General features: G+C 40.8%; 1 protein-coding gene across 1 annotated transcript in view; it reads right to left on the reverse strand.

The window, feature by feature from the left end:
- The window catches only part of GATB (glutamyl-tRNA(Gln) amidotransferase, subunit B), a gene marked incomplete at its 5' end in the record, with an annotated part of 42,035 nt that overhangs the window by 8,440 nt on the left and 19,680 nt on the right, over positions 1 to 13,915 (reverse strand). The window contains 6 exons of the mRNA XM_009070420.1: positions 299 to 432; positions 6,845 to 7,034; positions 8,904 to 8,948; positions 9,317 to 9,401; positions 10,476 to 10,589; positions 13,783 to 13,905. Of these exons, the coding sequence (XP_009068668.1) occupies positions 299 to 432; positions 6,845 to 7,034; positions 8,904 to 8,948; positions 9,317 to 9,401; positions 10,476 to 10,589; positions 13,783 to 13,905 (691 nt within the window). The remainder of the gene's footprint in view (positions 1 to 298; positions 433 to 6,844; positions 7,035 to 8,903; positions 8,949 to 9,316; positions 9,402 to 10,475; positions 10,590 to 13,782; positions 13,906 to 13,915) is intronic.

Raw genomic sequence — 13,915 nt, forward strand, 5'->3', positions numbered from 1 at the left:
TGGTATTTTTCCTCATGATACACTATATTCAAGTTTGGTATTGATAGCCTGACTATGCCTTACCATCATCATATTCCAAAGATAGAAGACTAAGTACTACTCTCAACTACATTGTCCTCTTCTCTGCAAGGTATTTGTCTAACTTCATTCAGCATGATGGTGACAAGGCCTGACAGTGCTGCCCGGAGTAACTTCACAGATAACAACTAAAGCAGCAACAGAGTGACATGGTGCTACTCATGGCACATGAGAAAAGGATCCCTTTTGTTTCACCACTGTAGGAACCAAGAAGACTAACCTTTCCTTTACTGTAAGGGAATGCTGTTTCAAATAGCTGAGCAGGTCATTTAGAATCCACCCAATCACCTTCCTGGGCTTCATTTGGGTCTGCTTCACCACATTTTCAAAGAACTCTGCTAATCCGTCTTCATTCTGTTTAAGAAAAGTTAAATATATCAAAGAGATACAGGAGTGCAAACATGATTAATTATACAATTACATTTGGCATATAAAGGCTCAATCCTAAAGTAAACTTCGGTTTGTGAGTTCATTGCAAAGTCACAAGACTTTGGAGTGATTTCATTAACAGCAAACCAACTATCTTATGTCCAGAACAGGTACATACAGCTTATCTGCTGGTCTGGCTGTTTCAGTGGAACTTCCAGCAAATGCACGGTCATTTTTCTCTTAACTTGTTCCTAAAATGAACATTTGGAGAGAAGCTTTCTCATCCTCTCATGTGTTTTAACTACGTATAATGCTAGAAAATCCAGTGCTGCCATCTCACAGGCTGTCATGCTGCCTTCTACCAACAAGAGGTTTTTCCTGCAACTGTCTACAGATAGTTCACTCTTGATCTTGCAATCACTTCTATTTATTTTGGATTGAAGGAGTAAGTTTAGCTTGCATTTACCCTTCAATGATGTGGAAAGGTCACACTGTAAGAAGCAGGGGTTTATTTTTCCAGTTTTTTCAGAGAAGCTATGTAAGCTTTTCCACAGCACCCTAAATGCTCAGAAGATATGACAGTAGAGGATTCAATTTATAGCCTAAGTGAAATCTGAGATTGTTTTTAGAAGAACAGATACTGCACAGTCTGTTGAATGCTGTGGTGTTTGTCATCAAGGCACTGATGGATCTTTAAGTACAGCACAGAACTCAATTAGGTCTACTGAAGGCTGAACAGATATGAACTGGCAGCTCCTACCTTTTAAAGGAGGAATCCAAATCCAGCATGCCACTGGACTTTTGCGGTGTGTGGCACAAGCCAGCTCTCAGAAGTTAAGCATTAGAGACAGCCAAGGAGCTATTCCAAGCACACGGTCATCACAGCAAAAACATTTCCCAAGCACATACTGACTGCAGCCAGATCTCTGAACACTTATGAGCAAAAAGAGTGCAGGGGATACACTAAACCAAAGCCTGAGTTTTCCACTCAAACTCATCCCATTAAAACAGTTTCATTTGCCCTTGCTTTTAAAGTCCATTTATTGCCATAGCAATACAAGATTTTAGACTTTCCTTCTCCAAATTTTCACAACACGAACTTCCAACAGTTCTAGATACCACATTTTTCATTGGTAATGATGTATGGCTTTTGAGCAGACTGCAAACTACTGCTCTCTGTCCTGTCAAACAGACCAAAATGTACTTAGACTAATGGGTGATGTGTTGCAGAGCTGGTGTGACAAAAAAGAAACACCCCTTCCCTTTACCTGGATATCATGAGCAAAGAAACCAAGTTCTCGGCCTAGGAAAGCCACTGAGGTCTTTTGTGAACCAAAGTAAACCTTGTAACACACCCTATTTATCTATCTAATGAACAAAGACATAATTCTCTTCTTTCCAGTGTCCTTACAAATTTAACTAGCAGTTACTCCGTAATCAAATGATGCAAAACCAAGGCTAAATACACCACCGGAACAAATTTGGCTTAAAAAAGGCAGTAAAGCAATGACATAATTACCAAAGTACAGTAAACTTGATTAAAAACTGCGTGTGTTTTAAGCAGAATTACTAGAATGCTGCACTGTCAAGTACTGTACTCTTTCTAATTCACCTCAGGATTCAATAGCACAAACACACACTGATTATTTAAACAGTAGGTTCCCTTACACAGCAACACCTGTCCAATTTAGGTAGGAAAAGTGAGCATGTATAAATGCTTGTTTCTTTACACATGCTGCAGAAGGTTTTACAAACACTCCAGGCAGAGTAGGTCTAGCTACAACATTATGCACAGGAAAACAATGTCTGCAGACACCACATGTCTGAATGCAGCTCCACGGCTCCGTACGTCCAACGCTCCCGTCACGTACAGGCTGGAGAGCACACCCCTAGCACTGAGCACATTTGGGTTTCTGGATACCTACACCCGGGCTCGAGTTATGGCTCTGACCCTGCTGCCAGACCTTTGAAAAATCGAGGACAAACATACCCAGCCTTTGCATTTTAATCAGCTGATTTCCAGGCAGCAAGCACAGAAAATCCCAGGAAAACTCAGGGAGACAGACTTACATATGCTACCAGGTCTTGGAACCCGATACTCACTACATGTGCACATAAACCCAGACATATTTCCCAAAATTCCCTTGCATTTCTTTTTAGGTTTTTTAAAGTGACTGTCATTTTCTGTTGCCAAAGAGTAGGAAAACCCAGCAATGCTAGTCTGAAATGAATAAGGCAGAATGTCAAAACATCAGAATGACTGACAGAAATGAAACATTTTCCTTATTTTCTTGTCATATTAGAAAAAAAAGTAGGCATAACTTGATTAGCTTCAATTTCTGGATAGTGTACTATGTGAACTCGACTTAAATTTGTTTTACACTTTGGTCAACTTTCTTAATGCCAAATTCACTCCAACTACCAACACACAGACAGACCTGTCCCTTGCAGTAGATCTGAGCTGCAAACCCCTGCATGCTTTAACATGCTGGTTTACAGGAATGCTGTCTGTTCTCTCTTAATTCTGATTACTCTATAGAAAAAAACCCCCAGAAATCTGGAATAGCAGCACTAAGTCTGTGAACCAGGAACACTCGGTGCTCCCATTACACACCAAATATGCTGTAACATAATCATTAGAGCATCACCGGCATGGAATCTGACATACCAATATTTCAAACAGATGCAAATTTATTTATTAAACATGGTTTAAAATGATCATTTCATGGCATTCGGATGTCAAAAAAACCTAGTGGTGGAGTGATTTTGAATACCTTTTAAACAGTTTTTTACAGATTACCATGGGTACAATCTTTAGGGACACTGGGTCTGTGATGTGAACTTACACTTTTAAAGACTAGTAATGTTTCCCAAAGAACTGCACAAGGAAACTACTTCAGTGTTCACACAGAAAATGTCATATGCTACTTTGTTATTCCCATTTTCACCATCACAGTTCCTACAATCACCAAGTGAAAAGTAATAACTGCTGCAAAAACGTGCAAGATTGTCAGGGGAAAAAACCCCAGAACATGTAGCAAATGCAGTCAAAACAAAGTTCAAACTTTTTCCTAGAGCTTCTTACAAAATGATTTAAAATCAAAAAATAAGCATAAATTCACCTGCACACCAACAGGTATGACAATGGCATGTCCTAAAAAAAAATGGTCAAAACCAACTTCTACAGCATCCCACTTCTGACTGTTTGAAGGAGTCACCAATGGAATTGTTCCACCAAAGCAATGAGCCCAAGCAGAACAGTCACATTCATCTGAGTAAGCAGAGGAATGGTAAATGCACTGGAAGACTTGGAATTCACATGAGAAAGAAAGTGATCAGACTGGGTTTTTTTCCTCATACTGTACTGCTACAACTGACCCATTTTCTGGTGGGACCTTCCTGGACTTCAGCACACATTTTAAACACAAAGCATCATGCTAATGTCCATGCCAATATTTCTTATTTTTTTACTCAACAGAAAGCAAGAAAAAAATATTATAACACCATAACTGGCAAAGCTGTCAGTGATCCTTCTTGACTGATCTATTTGCCAGTTTACACTGCAAAGCAGAAACTGCATGCAGAAATTGAGTACCCAAATACCACGGAGACTACGTGGCTCAAAGAATTGTATCCTTATGAGTAAGGATAGTTCTGCATGAAGAAAAATTAGAAACACCATTTATTCTTGCAATTTATATAAAACTGTCAAAACCATAGCAGTCTACACTTTAGATATTTCAGATCTCAAGATATTAATAAGCTTCTCTTTCCATTTCATACATCTCGTACTGAGGCAAAGGAGGAGCCCCAGTTCCTCAACACCGTGGTATGTACAGGCAGCGACCAAGTATGAGCACAAGGCTCAGGAAGCAAGCTCAGAAACAAACCTGCATGCTGCAGTGTGGTATTGCTCTGCTCTAACTTTGGCACATAATGCTGTCTCTAACAAGTTGGTGCAGAACAGACTTTGCATTTTAGAGTCATCCCTCTACCACTGCCATTTATTTAATGAGCACTCCTGGGCGCTCTAACCTGAAAGAATGCTCATTAGGTTTGTGCATCTGGCCCCATCAGCAAATCTTCTGCAACTTGTGATGCAAGCTTAACGCAACGCCACTTTCCGATGAATTAAGGTTAACTAGTCTCCCAGTGAACAGGCAAGCAACTTTTATGGAGAGTACACATGCTGACATTCTAATGCACAATAAAAGAGACCCGCAATGAAGAATGTGTTCACTTCATGCATTCAAATGGATGCATTATCTTATTACAAGCTGAATCCCAAATTTTAGCTTGGAGCTCATTAATTGCCTTACACATTGCAAAAAGATAAAAAAGGTAAATGGGAAAAACCAAAGGCAATAATGGATTTCAGAGATCAGCTGAAAGAAAGGGCAGTTGATGAGGCAAATATATAGGGCTACTTGACAGAGATGACAGAACCCACACAGCAGAAGCTACCCCTTCTAGCAAACTGAAATACACAAAAGGTGGGTTGATGCCAAGTGAAAGGAGTGGGTGCTCTGGGTCTGGCCAGCTGAAGTTTATTTTCTTAAGAGGGTGCTGTGTTTGGGCTTTGTGACTAATGCTGTGCTGACAACACATCAATGTTTTGTTACTGTTGAGCAGATTGTTCTTTTTTCCACTCTGTCCCCCATGGTGAGTAGGTCAAGGAGGGGCATGAAGTTAGGTGGGGACATAATCTAGACAGCTAACCCAAACTGACCAAGGTCATATTCCATGCCATGTAATGCCCTGTTCAACAAGGAGAACTGAAGGAAAAGGATTTTGGGGGAGGCAGTGTGTGTCATTGGCTGTGGACTGGCTGTGCATCAGTCTACTTGTGGGAGGTGGTCAATGATTGCATTTGCATCACTTTAGGGTCTTCCCTTCCCTGTTCCTTAAGTGTGTTTATCTCAAACCACAAGTCTTCTCACTTTTGCTTTTCCTAGTCTCTTCCCTGTCCCACTGGCAGGGAAAATGAGCAAGCAGCTGTAATGTTTAGCAGCTGGCAGGGGTCAACCTACCACAGAGGGGAAGAATTAGAAAAAAAAAAATCAGAAAAAAAAGGGTGCAGAACCTACCTACCCCTTCGACCCCATGTTTATTTAAATATGTGAGAAATACATAGATGTGAAAAAAATGCATGCATGAACAAGAATACTGGCTGAAAAATCACATTTTGCAGCTTATACAATGAATTAGAAAGGTATGAACTACTGACACCTCTCTATACTATCACTGCAGTCTCATGATGTTGATGGGACTTATGACTCACCTGCCCACCAAACAGTAAAACATCTGCAACTCACTAAAATGGCACAGTACCACAGAAGCAGTTTTCCTAACAGCTTTCTTCAGAACAAAGAACCATATTCTTTCTGTAGAATCAGCTGCTGTACAAGTGTATTAAATTACAGACACAAAAAGGAGGAGTATGAAGTGGTTATGTGCACTGCTCCCCCTCCATTTATAGCCAGAGGAAAGGAACTCCTCCAGAGGACAATATAAAGTAGTCATGGTTTAGCTCTGAATCACACTCTGAAGAAGTCCTTTTCCTTCTCTCTCCATGAATCCCAGAGGTAACCAAAGCAGGACACTCTCCTACCGTAGCTGGCTATGTGAAACGTCTAATCTTGGGTGGGTATATTAACCCCCTCGCCAGAGTCATCACTGCCAAAGAGAGATGACACAGGTTGTATTTAAGAAGCTCAAAGTACTTTAGAATAATTTTGGAGCTTAGGAGATTTTGCTGTCACTTCCTTATTTATATATATATTTGCTACATCCTTTTCTTTCTCGTCCCCTGTTCTGAACCTATCCCTGGTAAACTGCATTATGAGGTCAAAGTTCATATTGTGCAACCATCTGGTGCATTTCCCTAAGAAAAAATTTGGGTGTTTTTCCAAAATAACCTGGAAGGTAGGGATCAATGGGCACATGAAGGTGAAAGATTTAGACTTTGGGCTTTGATCCTACAGGCAGGATAAGATACCCGTTGATTTGTTAAATATGGTCAATGTGCCCAGCCTTGTACCAGGGCCAGAGCCAAAGAGAGGTACTTGCAGACAAGGGTCTGTATCCAGGCAGCTGTACACTTGCTGCAGTCAGTCACAGGTGCATCGATGTGCAGACAGACAGATCAATATTAAATGATAGTTATCTGACTGCACTTTGCATGAGAAACACTTCTAGGTGCACTGTGCCTGGTTTATTTTCTCCACCATCTATGTATATGGCTCCGAAGTACAAAGTATGCATTGAACATACTTCCAAAATAAAAAACATCCATGAGAACCGACAGCCAGTTAATACAACACTTGTAAACCTTTTCAAGAACTGTGCAACTTTGAAGTTTCTAGGCCTTTTCTAAGCACTTGATCAATAGACCTACCAATAAGGTGAAGCTGTGTTCAGGAAGAATCCCATACTGTTCAACAAGCTTTTCTCTCTTCACACTGGGGAGCTCGGGAAGTCTCTCATGAATCCAATCAATATTTATCACTTGCTGATGGTTCATATTAGCTGGCAAAGATTTTGCATCATACAGAATCAAAGGAGGAAGGTTTGGCTCTGGCATGAACCTAGTAAAAATGAAGAAAAACTCCTTTATAATTATTTTTGCTCAAAAGCTAAACAACGAGGAATAAAATGTTTATCACAAGTTTATACTTTCCGTAAAGTTGTATTACTCTTTGAACTAAACAAAGCATTAAAAATTCATGACTTGGTATATTGCTGTTAAGTAGTAAAAGACCAGGCCCCAAACAACAGCAAAGCCTCTGTTTTTTTTCTTTGAGTATTTGCCACCGATTGTCAAAGACCTCATAATAGAAAAGGAGCAATTAAAACACTTCTGCACCCAAAATAATACTAGAAAAAAACCCAAAACACCAGTAATAATAGATATGGAAACCACCCATTCCTTTTGGCATCAAGCATGGATTGTGAATCTAGACAAAAGAGGGAGTGGACTGGCAGGGAAGAACTCAGATTGACAGCCAACTGCCAGGAGTGATCTGGGCAGGTTGTAACCTTTTCCAGAGGAACTTCAAAATCTTGATGAAGTCTCATGCTGGGCTAAAAGCAAAGTTACTGTGCTCAGCAGGGTGCCATCACAGAACAAAGGGCTCCCTTGAAGAGAAGGCCAATCCAAACTACTCAAATAACTGTGATTGAAGCAGAAACCTCACTCTTACATGATCAAACGAGGGGTTCAAAACCCACCAGAATAAAGAGCATTGGGCACCCTTTACATTTACTATAATAATTTCTATTTCAAATCTGCCTAAGCACAGACTTTAATACATAATGTGCAGCAGTAAGTTATGAAAAAATCTGAAAAACACAGTTTACAGTTTAATACTGCTCATAACCTTAGTACTAGTAATAAACTTTATGGTCTTTACTTGAACTACCTGAGACTCATCAGTTTTGCCTAGGTTTAAATTAATTTTCTTTTGCATTTATTTGAATTAGTGTTTTTAAATAAGCCTCATTCCAGTCCCTACCAGAACAAGGAATTCACAAAATGATCAGTGCTGCATTTGTACAAAAACATAACTTACAAAGCAGATTTAAATTCAAAGTTTGTGGGATGTTTTCAAAATAATTGCTTTGCCATAGCAAGATGGGTGGTAGAATATAAGCAGATCTTACAGGAACACAGAGATGCCAGAGCTAAGAGAGTCAATGCTCCCCCGCAGAACTACAATTCTCCAGCTGGGAAGTAAACTGTGCAAGTAACAGGAAGACCATCTCAGGGATGCAAAGCTAGGGAACTATTAGGAGGATCATCACTAAGGTGGCCCTAAGCAGTCCTGCCGCTGCCTTGCAGTGTTGCCTCAGCACTTGTTCCCAGCAGCATTGCCTTGTCCCCTCACCCTGTAGCTAAATTTTTCTTGGGTGACTGTTTACGGTTTGATGGCTGTCATCTCACACTGGTGGAAGGTAAAGTACTTAACAAGGTAACATCTTTGGCAGAAACCTCCCTAAGAATGCTGACACCCTTCAATAGCAGTTAGGATTTTCAGTGTTTGTGATCTGTGACCACAGCAAGCATGGAGAGGCAGGGTCTGCTACCTGGAAACCATTTCCCTCAGTATTTATTTAATTACAGCATGAGCAATGCTGAACTCAGAATATTCTTATGTTTAATGTCAGGCATTCTTAAGGATACACTTGTACTGGCCACAAAGTAAACCTCCAACTTAGTCTGAAATATCTAGGAGTTTTAGCAGAGATGAGACACAGCTCTAGATCTGAACTGCTCAGACTAGCACTGATTTTGATAGGTCTCTGCCCCTTTCAGTGGAAGGCAAACTTCCAATACATACTCACTATACTGACTAACTTTATTTACATCCTTATTCCCCTCTACACTTAAGAACCTCATTTAATAAACTCTCAGTTTTTAAAAAAAATTTAAAGAATTTTAAAATTTCTAACAATACCGATAATCCTGTTTTCCTTCTTTGTCTCTCATTGGTACTGTGCACCTAAAATAAAAACAGAACAAGATGTGGTAAGAGGTACACCACAGAATTCGTTCTATGGCAAAACCACAAAACAAACCCTCTGCCTCACATGAAGATCAGGAGAGCCTCTTAAAACCACTTCAAAGAATGTGTGCATGTAAGAGGGCAGTCATTTGCACACAAATACTGCTTGATGCAGCACACAATCTGTTGTGAAAAAGCCTCAGCTTTAAGAATAAATTACTACCTGTCAGGAGACTGTGCTTGTGAACATTAGCCTTAGATGACTGAAGTTGAGCAATACATATTATGTCTCTTGATCATGTCACTAGGTATCCATGGCACTCTGAAACAGCCATTCCTGATGTTCCTCCAAAATAAAAACTCACCCAAGCTTGGAATCAAAGGCTCTTGTTTCATTCAGAATTGTTCCCCCATTTTCAAGTTCTTCAATTTGCCTCTGTATTTCATAGTCTGACAGCAACAAAAGAAGGAGGAGTAAGCTTGTTAGACTGCACTATTAGCTTTTGTACATGCCACTATTTCATTTTTACTGCTAAGCAATAATGGAATAGTTTGTTGGTTCACCCTTAATGAAATCAAGGGTAGTAGTTATAGGCAGAATTATCAGTCACTGCCTCTCTCTTCAGGACTGTTTCTTTGTTTTCCTCATCTTCTTTCATTTCCTTTAAATACAAAACATTTTCTCCCAGGCATTACAGCCAAGCCATACATTCTTAGTGACCTTGCAGTCACCCAGTTCAGTTTTCTTTTGAAGATGTAACAATCAGCTTTTCTTCCTTACACACAACCTGCATCTGAACTTCACACACATCACATGCCATACACAGTGGAAGGCAATCATCTCTCACTGAAGGACACAAAACCTCTGCTACCATATTTCAGCGCTAAACATGGCAGGCACTGAACCATCTGCTTTATTCTTCCTGCAGGCAGAGGGTTACCTCTGCAAAAAACCTGCAGGCTAACATGGCTGCTATTCCCAGAGTACCCCATACTAAGATTTATTCTGTCAGGGAGCAGCAAGGGTGGGGGTGCCCCATAAAAGAGGGATAAGCCAGAAACTGAGGGTGACCACAGCACAGGCAGCAACTTGGTACAGTCCCAGAAGTCTGAACAGCATGGGAAGGGGCAAGTGCTACTAACACAGGGTCCACTGACAGTCTCAGTCAAGGTGGGGGGATGAGCTGAGTTCACGGTGCATCCAGGGAGTTCAGTTAGAAGCAGCAGGAGCCAAGTCCACGGACAGTACTGGGAACAAGACTACAGAGCAGGTCCAAAGTCCTTCAGGAGACAGGACTGAAAATTGGCACACCTGTGACACAGCAGCTCAGGCAAAGTCTGAAGGCCCCAGCCCAAGCTTCAATGGGACTGCTGTACCCACGTGCAAAGTGCATGGAAACAACACCCAGCTGAAGCCAGTCATGGCATTTAAGACCAGTTACTGCACTTGGGAGCCTGACATGTTTCATGTCAGACTACAAAAAACATCCGTAATGTTCTTGTAATGAAGCAAACACTGTTTACCTACTGCTTTTGCCAGAAATCGTATGCTATTGATATTCTTCACTTCAGTCCTCACTCCATAAGGCTCTCCAGGGTGATGCACAGAAACATTGGCATCCACTCTCAGCTGACCCTCTGTAAAAGGAAATTTTGTCAACAGAACATTCCACCCTGTAAACTAGAGTTAAAATACTTGGCATGCATTAATAAACTGCAGGCTATATGCAGAGTGTTAATAGCAGACTTCTATATGTTCAGAAAGGAGAAACAACCACTTCATCATAGCTTTGTTTGTGATTCCATCTGAAGCCACTGCCTTGAATCATTCAAAATAGTTCTGAGAATAATGCTTTTTTTTCTTAATACAAAATCATTGCTCATAATTCCTCTCAGAAAACTGCATGGTGCAGTGCAGCACAGATCCTCTAAGTCACACAGTGAAAAGAGCTTCTGATTCACAGCTCTTAAATAAAGGGCAGAATTAGACAAGCAAAGTGGTGGATTGTGAGCTTCCATTCCTCCCAAAGCAGCACAAAAATACCTTTTGGAATTACAATTTGATGGATATATACTGCCCCAGCAAGGAACAGAAGAACTTAGAGCTAACATTGAACAGATTTACTAAGGTGTTCTTGGAAATTTACAGCTCAAGGACAAAATGTGAGAAGCAGTGGATTGTCTTGTCATTTTCTTCCTCTCCTTCAAGAAACTGCAATCTTCCACTCCAAAATGTCCCTGGCTGCCAAAAACTGATGCTGAATACAAAGTTTTATATAAAAGCATCCTGCAGTGTTAGTCCAAAATGGACTAACACCCTTAGACATCTTTAATGACTCAATCACAAGTAACTTGTAACTGTATCCTTCTAAGTATTGCCCCCCTAAAGACATCCCTTCTGAGAAGTAAAGGCTTGCCACAGTTATTGACTGGTGGGAATAAACAAACAGAAGAGGTTGTGCTACATTAACAAAAATGTTAAGAAACATTTTTTTCCATGTTACACATGAACACCTGCAGTCTTTCCCTGTGGTTTTTTTGAAATTAATTTTTAATTTCAAATACAGACACCTACTGTTTAGATACAGTAGCACTATTAATGAGAGTGCAAAATAATTGAGTTAAACCTGTGAAGATGGCTATGGCTTCAGAATGTATTCAGGTCAACAGATTTAAATTGACCAGAGAGGCCTTGGTACAGTTTGTAAAGGCAGGCTGCATAATAGCACACTAGTTTCCTGTCTTCATAGAGTCTTGCCAGACATGCAAATGAAGGACAATGCAGGAATGACCCAACATCTCTTTAAAGAGAGGTGTTTAGCATGTGCTCTCTCTTTGGGGTGCAATGAGTACTTCTTCCAAGAGTGGAAGAGTCTTGTCCTGCCCTTGCTTCATTTTGAGACATGACCCATTTCTACTTGGATGTAGGTGTCAATGTGACAAGACAATGAAGTTAATCAGGCATGAGAGAAAGCAGAATTAGGCCACAAATGTTCTTCCTTTAAGTCCAGCTTCTTTTCCTTTCTCTTTGCAATGAAATCATCCTTTCATGTGTTGATTGTTCATTAAATAAACTGGGTACTTGTCTTCACTAGACATGCAAGTACAATGAAAGCAAATTATGCGAATGTAAAGCCTTTATTTGAAAGAAATTAATTATGATGAGGGAAAACAACAGCAGAAGGCTCATAAAACCTTCACCTTGTAAGAAAAACCAATCCAAATACTTATAAAAACAGCTATTCTGGAAGAAATATATTTCCAACACTGGAATTCTCCTATGAAATCAGAAATCTCCCTGTCATAAAAGATATCATAATGCAACTCTAATAGCAATATTAGGGCCAAATGCAGTAGTGATAAACAATGGTATATATGTCTGCACACGAAGGCCCTTGAGGAAGCATGCAAACTGGCTGCTTAATATTGACAACTGTGCCCCATTTGACACGTGGAACACTAATGTGAGAAAAGATTCAGAGAAATAGATAATGTCTAGCAGTTATTATTTCCCCTTACATTAAATTAAATTTGCATCACTAGCCACCGTTTATTGGATCCCATTTATCGGGTTGATGCATGGACCACTCTTATTCAGTTTTCTGGGAGACATCCACTTGTATTATGGACTGAATTTGTTGCCAGACAGTGAGGCCAACTGTCACAGGCAAAAATATAGCTTACACTAATAAGCAGCTGATAATTGTGTGGATGTGTGGAGGGGACAAATGCCTGAACCATTACTTTACTTTTACTCGCACGCAGAAGCCTGCTATTTGCTAGCTCTAACTGTGGGCTGGTTGTAAGTTTTGATAACATTACAACTGAGCAAAAATGGCATGACCTGAATCTTCCAATTAATACAGACACAAGACAGAACCACCAGTGAGGAGACTGAACACAGGCCATGCTTCTGCACATCACCTGTTGTGAAAACCGGGGCCTTACAGCTTCAGAAAGGTGGTACCAAAAGCAGGGGTTCCTACTAGAGGAAAAGGTCTCAGAAAGATAGTAGTGATCTTGGCTAAAGAGATTCTGGAGATGGGGGAGGATCCTGAAGATCAGAGAGATGCATGATGACAAATGCCAGAGGATGCCTCAAGACATTGGCCTCTTAACACCCAAGACTAGTATCTGCAAACCTGCTGCACAGCACGAACACAGTTTTCTAGTCAAGTCCCCAGACCAGCAGTGATCTCCCTAGTGGGACAGAGAAACTGAGACGTAGTGAACATAATGCTGGAGGGGAGGGAGAGACAGAGCAAAATGAACAAGTAGGATACAAGCTGCAGTCTCTTTGGTTCTCAGATTAACCCCAGCACCTGTATCTGTACTGCTGTTTATTCCATCCCATCCATGGCACCAGCACAAGCTTACTGCCTACACTGATTTTCTGACTAGCTGAGGCCTGACACACAACTTAGAAGATGATCCATGCTCCCACTACTTTGTCCCTTAACTTCCATACTCTACAATTAATCCTTACTACAGGAACATGCTGCGGTGCTATGGCAAGCAAGATGGAGAGAGAGAGGGAGAAGTACTACAAGAACCCTGGGGACATTTCTTCCTGCCTAGGTTTATCATGTGAAATTATTGTGTGAGGAAACAGAACATCTAGCATGGCACAGCTCTGCAGACAAAGGCAGGCCTATAAGGAGACCTGAAGCATGGCACACATTAGGACAGACTCCGACGATTGTGAAAACAACAGCTAGAAAAGGCTATGCATTATAAGCAACTGCAGAGCAAAATAACCAGAAGCTGCAAAACTCCTGCAAATGCAGAGAATTACTGGTGACAAGGGAACATCCCCTTCCCCCTTCAGTACCTGCCATGACTGCCTGGCTGCTCCCAAGTGTTTGAAGAATGAGCTGAAGCTCTCTGACTGCTGCAGCTGCTTCTTCCCCACAGCACATATCAGGCTCCATGACAACCTCCATGAGACCGACTCCTGACAGGGA

This window comes from Acanthisitta chloris, unplaced genomic scaffold, assembly GCF_000695815.1.
Source record: "Acanthisitta chloris isolate BGI_N310 unplaced genomic scaffold, ASM69581v1 scaffold3432, whole genome shotgun sequence".
NCBI lineage: Eukaryota > Metazoa > Chordata > Aves > Passeriformes > Acanthisittidae > Acanthisitta > Acanthisitta chloris.